The 11,028-nt window shown below is 36.3% G+C and overlaps 3 protein-coding genes across 5 annotated transcripts; all 3 read right to left on the reverse strand.

Moving 5' to 3' along the window:
* Positions 1–1,039: 1,039 nt before the first annotated feature.
* LOC106433217 (UDP-D-apiose/UDP-D-xylose synthase 2) lies at positions 1,040–3,612 on the reverse strand. Its single transcript, XM_013874070.3, has 9 exons — positions 3,248–3,612; positions 2,900–2,992; positions 2,706–2,813; positions 2,196–2,310; positions 1,979–2,112; positions 1,786–1,887; positions 1,609–1,701; positions 1,395–1,530; positions 1,040–1,312 (listed from the first exon to the last, which is right to left on the reverse strand). Exons 1-9 carry the CDS (start codon positions 3,524–3,526, stop codon positions 1,200–1,202), a joined length of 1,173 nt encoding a protein of 390 aa, XP_013729524.1. The 5' UTR covers positions 3,527–3,612; the 3' UTR covers positions 1,040–1,199.
* A 529-nt stretch (positions 3,613–4,141) lies between these two features.
* LOC106433192 (aspartic proteinase 36) lies at positions 4,142–7,499 on the reverse strand. The gene is made up of 10 exons (XM_013874038.3): positions 7,131–7,499; positions 6,468–6,597; positions 6,146–6,390; positions 5,842–6,069; positions 5,543–5,705; positions 5,381–5,454; positions 5,209–5,302; positions 4,708–4,777; positions 4,532–4,603; positions 4,142–4,462 (listed from the first exon to the last, which is right to left on the reverse strand). Exons 1-10 carry the CDS (start codon positions 7,373–7,375, stop codon positions 4,284–4,286), a joined length of 1,500 nt encoding a protein of 499 aa, XP_013729492.1. The 5' UTR covers positions 7,376–7,499; the 3' UTR covers positions 4,142–4,283.
* Positions 7,500–7,575: 76 nt separating this feature from the next.
* On the reverse strand, positions 7,576–9,745 carry LOC106433191. 3 transcript variants are annotated; one of them, XM_013874035.3, is made up of 8 exons: positions 9,515–9,745; positions 9,405–9,445; positions 9,081–9,144; positions 8,797–8,985; positions 8,525–8,596; positions 8,258–8,433; positions 8,056–8,176; positions 7,576–7,855 (listed from the first exon to the last, which is right to left on the reverse strand). In XM_013874035.3, the coding sequence occupies exons 1-7, from the start codon at positions 9,677–9,679 to the stop codon at positions 8,059–8,061; spliced, it is 825 nt and encodes a 274-aa protein (XP_013729489.1). In that variant the 5' UTR covers positions 9,680–9,745; the 3' UTR covers positions 7,576–7,855; positions 8,056–8,058. The 3 variants fall into 3 exon arrangements, with proteins under 3 accessions (XP_013729489.1, XP_048621619.1, XP_013729491.1); XM_048765662.1 differs by having other exon boundaries at positions 7,576–7,987; XM_013874037.3 differs by having other exon boundaries at positions 9,081–9,149; positions 9,515–9,723.
* Between the last annotated feature and the right edge of the window lie 1,283 nt (positions 9,746–11,028).

Consider the following 11,028-nt stretch of genomic DNA (forward strand, 5'->3'; position numbering starts at 1 on the left):
TCCGAAGCTAGAATCAGGCCTCTACAGTCTTCACTCTTCATGCAAAGGTGCCTCATATGCATGCATAGGTATTGGCATTCGGGGTTCCAATCGGATTTCGGTTTTATCCATTTCGGATTTCGGTTCTTCGGGTTTATCAAAATCAGCTCCATTCGGATTATATGAAAGTTCGGTTCGAGACTGGTTTGGTTCTATCAACTTCGGGTCGTGGTTAGTAAATCTTCAAAGAACTGGTATAATCCATTGTACTTTCGGGTTCGGATCCCAATCGGTTCTTCGGTTTAAAAATACATGATTAGTACCTATTTTGCAACCAGAACAGAAGTGAAATCGGTTATTCGGATTTAAAGTACATGATTCGTACCTATTTTAATAGCCAAAACATAAGTAAAATTGGTTCAAAAATAAGAAAAGAGCATCAAACGTGATCATTCAAAATCAAACGAAAGATAAACATAGTTATTGATAGAAAAAACAAAATAAATGAAAGCATAAAACAAAAAATGAGTTCTATGAGAAACAATATTCAGTGAAAACAAAACCAAAATCTAAAAACTTTAAGCTTCAGCCGCTACATTCAACCATCAAGTTTCATGATAATTATTTTAGAAGTTTAATAATATCAAAATATTTTAGATACATATTAGGAATTAAGATCATGTTTGGTAGAAGTTCTTTTTATGATTTTAAATGTTTCGGGTTTCTATCGGATATTCATTTAGATCCGGATTTGGTTCGGATAATACCCATAACCCAAAATATCACAAAACAAGATCCATTCGGTAGTTCAGTTCGGGTTCATTTTTATCGCGGATTGAGTTCGATACGGATTTTCGGGCTCGGTAGCGACTGCATTGACTTTGTGAAATATTATTTTGGTGTGCTCTGATTCTTTTTGTTTTAAAATTATAGCAAAGAGAGAAAGGAGAGAGAAAATGAACATATGACTGTTATAGTTTTAACTTAACAAACCATTCTCTTTTTTAGTTTTGTTTTTTGGGACAAATACAAGATATCAAGCTTCAACGACGAATTCAAAAACATTTAACAGTAATACTATATAGCAATAAACTAGAACCAACCACCATGATATCATCATTCGCTTACAGAAGTGTGGTCTATATTAAGGGAATATTGAGTAAGAAAACAAAAATAATGGGAAATAGTAGCCGCCGAATGGTTCGAGGTGATGGTGACCTCTAAGACGCGACTGGTTTTGAAGTGGCCTTCTTAACAGCTTCAGCATAGGTCCTGTGCTGGTAAGTTAAGGTCGACTCGAGCAAGTCCCAAAGAGACGTCTTCGGGTTCCATCCTAATTATCAGAAAACAGTTTTGGTTTGGTTATGTTTCGAACGAGACAAAGCAAGTCAATAAAACAAAGAGGAAATCTTTACCAAGTTGACGGTTAATGATGGTCATGTCTGGGATTCTCTTGTCGCTGTCATCATAACCTTCTCCATAGAATTCTTTGGAGCTCACGTCTACAGTTGGACTCTCAATAGCTGTCTCTCCACTCACTTTTGAGTAGACCTGTCCATTTTTGGTTTTGCCAGCATTTGAGTATCGAAAATCATATCAGAATTTTTATATATGAACAAGCTTTCTCACCTTAGTCATCATTTCGGCAAGCTGCCTTACTGTCACTTCATTGTTTGGGTTTCCTACATTGAAGATATGCCCATTGGCTCTCTCTGGGTTTTCCTGTTAAAGATTCCACAGGCAATTTAGATGCAACTTCTTTGATAACAGTGCAACAAACGAGAATAAACAATGAATGAAACTCACAATCATCAAGAGGACAGCTTCAATGGCATCCTTGATGTAGATGAAGGTTCTCTGCGACTCTCCACCATCCACAAGCTTGAGAGGCTCACGCCTCAGAAGGTTCTGAAAATACCCCAAAAATTTGAAAAAGTTAAGCAGCAGGCAATAAAAGAAGGCAGTTTATATAGCCTATAGGACTGAGCCTGTAACATACGTTGCTGAAGCAGGCTAGGACACGAGGGACACCCTCGCTAGGACCATCAATGCCAGGGATGAAATCCATCCTAGGTCCAATCCAGTTAAACGGTCTCACAATGGTGAACTCAAGTCCGTTCTCAGCACCCTCAGCTGCAACCATAAACAAAAGAAATTGAGAACCTGCCTCTAGGTACATTGAATTTGCTATCATGTAAGAAAGAAAAACCGCGTACCATAGACAAGTCTCTCAATCAGTTGCTTAGCACAAGCATATGACCACCTCTGCTTCTCAATAGAACCAAAAATACAAGGAGATGTATCTTCTTTGAGTACATAAAAATCAGGATCCTGAAAAAACAAAACGATCATCATCTGTGAGTGGTGAAAACATAAAAAATACAGAGACAGAAGGAGTAATAAGAACTAAATTTTACTCGACAAGAGAAAACTAAGCAAACAAAAAAAAACTCCTCAGGTAATAGTTGGGTCTCAAAGGCCAAAGCCATACTCAGATAATTGCAGGGAAAGAAACTACATTTTCTCAAACTACTAAAGTAAATAGTGATAGGCTCAGAACTAGCTCACTCTACTCTCTGAATCGAGTTTAAGAAGTCTAAACAAAAACAACAATCTCATATTGAATTTCTGAATCCATCCTCAGTGAGTGTGTCACTGTAAAAATAACATAGTTTCTTGATCCGCTTGACACAAAATGACATGATCAGAGTGAAGAAAAGCCAGACCTGACGCAGAGGATGATCCTTCGGAAGAAAGCTACCAATGGTTTTCCCATACACTTCACAAGTGGAGAAGTGAATAAGACGCTTGTTGTTCTCTGAGCAGTACTTCACCTACATTGACCACCTCAATGTCACACAAATAATGTATGTTACAGAGTAAACATATATAAAGAGAGAAGACGAAAGCAAATACATACCACAGGGAGAGCATCGATGAAATTGCTGTAGATAGTGTCAAGAGGACGCGTATTGTAATCCGCTGGTGTACAGATCGCAGCCAAATTAATCGTCTGCATCGCAAAAACAAACAAACACATTCACAATCTCGCGACGACAATACACATATACAAACGAACAAAGCATGACGGATACGCAATTTGAAATTCAATCCTCCAATAATGAATCAGATCTGAGTGTATAATCACCAAATGCACTAAACTATCACAAATCGCTAAACAACACCTTCGCAATCGATAACATACGCAATTTGAATCTCAGATCTGAGAGTGTGCACAATCAGCATTACGGAGAAAAAGAGATTTTACCAGATCCGCCATCTTGACGAGCCCCTCGAGCCTCGAGTCATGCTTGATGTTGATGCGATGGAACTGGATCCTCTCGGCCCACTCGGAGGTATCAGGCTCGAGCAAGTGCTTGATCTTGTCGTTGTAGACGTCGAGCGCGAGGACCTTGTGCGGAGTCTCGTTCAGGAGCTTCTCGCAGAGGTGAGAGCCGATGAAACCGCCGGCGCCGATCATGCAGATCGTGATCGGCTTGATCGGCTTCCCGTCCAGATCCAATCTAACGGCTCCGTTGTTCGCCATTGTTTGTTTGTCGGTGGAGGATGGAGGAAAGGAATCAGAGAAACGCGTTGGATCTGTTGTCACACGCTCTACTAGAAGATAACAATGTGAGTGTGATATTTAAAGGCATGTGGATGAAGAAGTCTACGTGGCATTAAAATTAATTTAATGTAGACAGAAAAATGTTTTCGTTAGAGTGTCATATTCGCTTTTACTCAATTATTATTATTTTGTGAATTTTTTTAAATATAAAACTCAATGATGGATGATTGTTCACGTGAAATTTAGTTTTGAATCTAGAGATTAGTAGTGTGTTAATAAGCTTTAATCATTTCAATTTTTGACTAGATCTTGACTCTGCGCTGTATATATAGGTGTGTTAATACATCATTTCTACATTGTACAGTCCACTATAATATAAATAATGGTGCATTATTGTTTTTTACATCGCATTATTGCTATGGACTTCACCTGTTTACACAACGCAAACAGCATCTTCTCTGTCACAAATTTGTAATTATTCAAATATATTTTGGATTATTAGAGAAGAAGAGTAGCCGACAGAAGAATAACTTGTAAAAACTATTGTCATAAAAGTAAACAATAGATATTTTGTTGAAAAATGCTGACGGTGGAAGTTTCCTAATTTGTAAGTTATTAATTAGTGGTAATATATGTGATAATAATATTACAACAATAAGCCTTGTTTTTTTCTGACACTCTTAGCTTTTCAGGAAAGTAAGTTAAAGTCATCTCCGTGGCAGTGAATGCTAGAAAGCTACAAGAAATGGAGGAAGTTACGAGAGAGCAAAATATGGAGAAGGAAAGCTACTTGTAACAAGAACAAGTAATAATAATAATCAATCTCTGAGCTCTTGCTATCTCTCCACTGCCCTGTGCTTATTACGTCTTTGCTTCTTCCTCCTCCAGTCGCTGAAACGTTCACCTCCAGAGAGCCTGCAACGTAATCAAACTCTTGCAATTTAATACTCTCAAACAGACTATTTATAAATCAAACAGACTCACAGTCGTATACTGCCCATCCAATCCGTTGGCGGACAAGATCGTAGACCACCACTTTGTCTTTAAGAACCAAATCTGCATAGCAATCCAGAGCCAGGAAGAACCCATTTGAGAAAAAAAATAATTGTAATGTTTCAGTTTTACTTGATCGAGTTACCAAAAGAATAACGAGTCTTTACCTCCAAGAATCGTTATACGACGAGGCTGCTGCGATCTCTGGAAACCAATGCACCATATTGAACTTCCTGACTGATAGATAGCAAATGATAAATAAACAAAAAATCATCAACTTTTTGTTTTGTTACTGGTTTTTTTTTTTTTTTTTGAAACACTGTTTTGTTACTGGTTACAACAGAGAATGTTTAGCTAAGGGCTGAAGTTGAGTATATGAGAACTATCTACAGAGTAACTTGCATGCCTAAGTTAATATTGGAACTCATTACACTGCTGAATCCAATCATGACAATCCTATTTTTTTTCCATTTTACTCGGTTGCTGATTCGAGTTTGTCTATAGCCCTCACTTCACCAGTGACTCTTTCACTCTCACAACTCATAACAGCTCTAACCTGCTAGGTTCAGTCCTAGACCTGAATCTAAAAGTTGAGCAGCTAAACTTTTCAGAGATTTGCCACAATACAAGACAACTTAATGAAGTAGTGTATGAATATAAATGCTTACACTAGAAAACATCTGAAGATAGTCACGAGGGGTCAAGACCATTGTTGCACCACCAGCGAAGCTCAAACTAACTTCTGGAAAGACATCAACGGAACTGCAACATTGATTCAAATCCTTTTTTAGCAGCTTAACACTTTGAGTTTCATGTACATTGACATGAGAGGAGCTTTACCCAGATGTGATATCAAAGCACTGGTAACTCTCATAAGTAATGGGACGCCCATACTGTGAAACAGCACTTGATATCTGCAGGTTCAACGGTTTATGAATCTATTTTTCTTGTAAGGTGTCATCAAGACAGATACTTCAACAATAGCAAAGAAAAAACACTCACAGCTTGGACGAATGGATTATACGCTTTGTCAGGAAGATAAGCAAGAGTGGTCCCTGTATCAATGATCGTCCCATCACCAGTGGCTATTGTGAAAACAGATGGATCAATCGGTAATATCTGGTTGTTCACAGCAATGCTCTGCAGGTTCACATTATAATGTAGCCTGAAAATGTTTTTTTTTTGCATCATATTATCTTAATCAAGACGTGTGGTTATTATATATATTCTAGTTTTCCTATTCCAACCTAAACAAACATCATTTTTATCTTCTTAGGTTCATATTAGGATTGAGAACTCACTGTGATGGAACAAGAGGAGTATAGACAGTATCCGGTCTCTTGATTTGACCAAGAACCATTACACCTCCACCGTTACTATCTCCCTTCAGACAATGAGAGAATACTCGCGGCGCGAGTCCTTGCGTAGCGAGCTGTGAAACTACAGATAAACTCCCCTGGCCTAACCCCAAGATGCCATCAACTGCTCTCCTAGGCCTCTGTAAATCTCCGGTTTGTAAATTGCTACACCTGTTTTGTCAATATCGAAGATAAGCATCACATGTCATGTTCTTAAAAGAGCATATTCTTGGTGCTGCTAGCTTACCCGAATACAAAGGGAGCAGAGGAGTTTATAGCCAAGGTACTGGTGATGACAGTATCAAAGGAGACGAAATCTGAGATGTAGTAACCAGAAGTGCCACTTCCATCACCGTACTTGAACGCATAGGAACAGAGATTGTTGGGAGAACAGCCGGATTCCGACTCGAAATTGGAGGAACATCTCTTGTCTGAACATGAAACCATTGAAGCTGAGGATGAGGTTCCAGGATCAAAGAAACTCAGCTCAATCTGGAAACACAAAAGAGAGTTAAAAACAAAGTGAGATCATATAGATGTATTAGAGGAAAGTTAACAAAGATGTATACTTGGAGTTCACTAGTCTTGGGGCAGCCGTTGCAGGAAGAGCAGGCAACCCATAGAACATCACTTCCCGTGTCGATTTGCACGTTGAATTCTCTTGGGGGTGTCCCGAGTTTAACCTTTGTATAGTAAAGTCTGTAATAAAAGCAAAAGAACGGTAAAGTATAAATCAAGATTCTAAAAAAAGGAAAGGACAAGAGTCAAGAAACAGAATCAAAGACATTCCTTAGTTCAAATCTGAAACACATTTATGAGGCCATATTCTAGAATGCTGCTAACTTAGTCTCCACAACAAAGTTCATTCATTTATAATCACATTTGATGAAAAAAGAAATCTTTAAGACAGAAATGAATCGCACTGAGACAAAGTAGTTGATGCAATTTAATTTGGCTCAGAGACACTGTACTGGGAATTTCATTACAAAGTGTGATTTTTTTGGATATCAGAAAAAAAATAAAGAAAAAAAAAAAATTCAATTTTAGATTTAAAAATCTTTAAGACAGCCTAACCAGAGACAGATTAGTTCATGCGATTCAGTTTGGTCCGAATACTGTACTGAGAATTAAAAGGTGATTTTTTGGATATGTGAAAATAATTTAAGAAAAAATTAAAAAAATCGAAATCTAAACTTGGATAAGCAGATGAGTAAAGAGCAGTAAGTATTTACCCAACGAGAAATGGATCGGAGGCTCCATAAACAGGAAAATCAACGACACCGCCGACGGGAGATTGCAGCAACCTTCCATGGCGAGCTGAATCAAAAGCTCTGAGCTCAGCCAGGCTAAGTTCGTGGCTCGGCGGAATCATTCTCTCTAGCATGAGAACCGCGTCGGAGACGCAAACTATTGTTGTCGCAGCATGTAGGAACACGGCAGCGATGATGATTACTCCTGAAGGAGAATCCACAGCCATTTCTCGAGTTCGAACTTAGAAGAAAGAGGGAGAGAGGGAGACAGCTGTCAAGCGAACGTTCTGATATTCTGATTACAGTTAATAAAGTTCTTTCGCATTTTTTGGTGATTAATTTAAGCGTATTTGCGTTCCATAACCATAGCTTTGCATAAATAATTATTTTGTATAGAATGAAATAGATAATGTTAAATAATGAAATATAGTGAAGAATGTTAGTCTTTATTCTTTTTTTCTCTAAGGCCATTAGATTCTCATGAATACAACAAAAATATCTGAAAGATAAAGAACTGAAGAGTGCTCTCTTTTGGTCTTTGTAAACCAATATAATAGATTGGAAGAGAGGATTCTCTATTGCCTCTGAATATGGCGACAACACCAATCCAATCAAACTAGAAAACAATCGAAAAATAAAGAGAGTTTATTGTCTTCTGGAAGCCCTTCTGTAAAGGAGCAATTGTCTTTTTGAGACGGCCTCTTGTTCTGGACAATGTCATGTAATAATATCAGGAAGGTGCTTCAAACGAAGTTGCTCAAACAAACTTTTCTACCTCTTCCATGGAAGATAACGAAATATGACAGTACTATATAAGTGATAACTAAACCAAGAGCTTCCTACAATGAACGTTCTTCTCCTCAGTCTTATGGTTCAAAAGGCTTAAGAGAGAGATAAGTTTGGTTACCTCTCATTGATCTTTCAAAAGAAGCGAGGTGCAAGAGAGAAGTTGAGATACTTCCTCTGGAGTTGCTGTTCCAAAGCCTTGCCATCTTATTCTCCCGGATTTATCGAGCAGAAGAATGTACCTGAAAGAAAAATAAGAAAGTTTCTTAAGTGAATGAATCTATTAGTCCTTCTTAACTTGTTGAAGTGGAGACTTTCTGTACCCGGTGAGAAGGTTCAGAACTTTCATTTGCTTTCGGAAGTGATAATGGTCCCCAAATGAGTAAACAATCTGCCTCTGGAGGACATTGTTCTCGCTGTTGTTCGGTTTTTGCAAGACTCGGAGAAGTAGCTTCTTTATGGGAGCCAACCCCAACAGCCATTTGTCTATAAATGAAACCTGTAATTGCAACATAACAAATTTTCCTGAAGAAATTGCGCAGATTCTGAAGTCTGATTATGAATAGCACAAAACGATTATAGATCAGTACCTCGAATAACTTAAGATCTTTCCTGTCGCCAAACGATTCAATAAATGGTTTGCTCCACGAGCTGATCATTTCCTATCAGATAAAGCAAGAATCAGACAAGCAGTATATATAAGTTCATACTTATCAACGAGTCCTTCACCACTCTAACAACATTGTAGCATGCAACTACTACTTCCTACGCTTAACAAGCAACACTTGCGTCTTCAAAACTGCTAACCAAAAACACTTTCTTGGTTCCATTAAATTATATAAGTAGGTAGAATTATCTGTACCTGAGAGCTAGCTCGGAAAGACAGACACACCAATGTCACTTTAGGAACATCCAAACTCTCTTTGTTAACCTCATTGCAGTTGGAAGTAATAGGCAGCTTCATGCTTTTCCCATTAGAGGAAGTCACTGCTAACACCGGAAACTTCATGGCCGACACAGCAGGGATTAAAGTCTTGCTAGCAGCAGCGATCTGCAAAAAAAAAACATCAAATGACAGTTAATCATCAAAACAGTGCACAGCTAAGTCATAAGAGAAAGAGAGTATGACATAAGTAACATTATCACCTTACCACCATGGTCCTTGAACTCTTTCATGTCAGCAAAGTATCCTCGATTCATCTCATCATTACTGCCCTACATTACATCATAATTAACTTCTCATTGACTCATCTATCTCAAAAATGCTGAACATTTGAGAGAGAGTTTGTTTATTTCTCATTAGTTTCAAACTGTCTATACAAACTACACTAAACCAAAAAGAGTTAAACCGGGATTAACCAATATAATTAAACTCAATACAATTAAAACTCAATGCTGAACCTGGATCTGAGCAAAAACCCCCTCAAAAAGTAATCGAATCTGAATCAAAAAAGGAGGAAGCTTGCTTACAGTCTAGCACGTTCGTCCTCGATCGCTTTCTTGTTCCCAAACTGCACAATCGAGAGCTAATAGTCAACGATTCTCCGATACTCGAACTGAATAAACTTCCTCGAAATTACCTGATAGAAGTCGAGGAACGAGCGAGTGGTTGATCGAAGAGCTGGTATCTGCGAAGGGAGAGACTCGCGATTCTCGTGGCGAGTGAGATTGAAGAGGACTTGATGCTGGTTCCGATAGACTGATCTACATTTCTGCTTCAGGAATCGATTCAAGGTCGTCGCCATTGTGGAAGAAGAGCTTAAACCCTATTTTGGTTAATGCCGCTAGAGAGAACTGTGTTGTAAAGCTTGAAGACCTGAACCAAGAAGTCTCGGCTAACCTGATTAAACCGATATTTTATTCCTCGGTTTAGACATCTCTGGATTGGTGATATCCAAATAAGATAATTGTTTATTTGTTACATCGGATCCGTGTATTTTTTTTTGTTATATAAATATCAATAAAAACATGAAATTGAGTATTAGGATTATTTATTCTGATTTCAAACATGGATATTCAATTAATTTTTCTTATTTTACAAATTTGTGGGTTTCTAATGTTTTTTCGCGTCTCTCTTATTAGAAAAAAAAACATTCATTCAGACCTAACCTATCTTTAATCATACATTATATTATATTAAATGTTATTAGTAACTACCTCTCTTATTAGAAAAGAAACATTCATTCAGACCTAACCTACCTTTAATCATACATTATATTACATTAAATGTTATTAGTAACTAATAAAACATTAGATTTTTATTAAGTATAATTATGGAAAACAACAGTATACTACTAAATATGTTTCCAAACAATACAAATGTTAATTTTGTGTTCAAGGATTATAAAATATTAGATCTTACTTTTTTTATAATTTTTTATTAATCTTCTGTTAATTTATTTGGTGAATCAAATAATTGATTAAAACATAATTATGAAAAACTGAAAATAAGTATAACTATTTTTAGCAAGTTTAGATACTGCAAAATAATTTCAATTATATAAAATTAATTAAATTAAAGAATAATTTATTTATGTCAAAAATATATATCACACAATTAATTAAACAAATTACAGATATTTATCAAAAAAAATCATAACGAACCCGGTTGAAGTAATTGAAAAACAAATTTCTATTTGAGGTGGTAGTAGATTCAAAAATTTAATTTATTTTGAAAGTATTCAATTGAAAACATAAATAATAGATTTTGAAGTATTTAAAATGATTCTTGATGATGATTTTAGTGCATTTGTCTAATTATTTCATTTTAGATTTTAAAGAAATATAATTAAATTTGATAGAACCAATTCTTTTAAATTTCATGAGCTTTTTGACTCTTTATATAAATTGCACAAAGAATGAACAAAATTTTTACTGATAAAAATAATAATCATTTTCATACTTCAAGATTCAATACTTTTATTCACACAAACACTTTTTCCAAGTCATTCAAACACATAAGATTAGATTAAAAACAATCAATAACATCTTGTTAAGCCAAGCTATTTTATTCCATTATAATTCATTTTTTCATTAAATTCTTTTCAAATACAGTTACCATGAAATCTACTAAAATTGAATAACAAAAATATTT

This window comes from Brassica napus, chromosome C8 (genome assembly GCF_020379485.1).
Source record: "Brassica napus cultivar Da-Ae chromosome C8, Da-Ae, whole genome shotgun sequence".
Taxonomy (NCBI): domain Eukaryota; kingdom Viridiplantae; phylum Streptophyta; class Magnoliopsida; order Brassicales; family Brassicaceae; genus Brassica; species Brassica napus.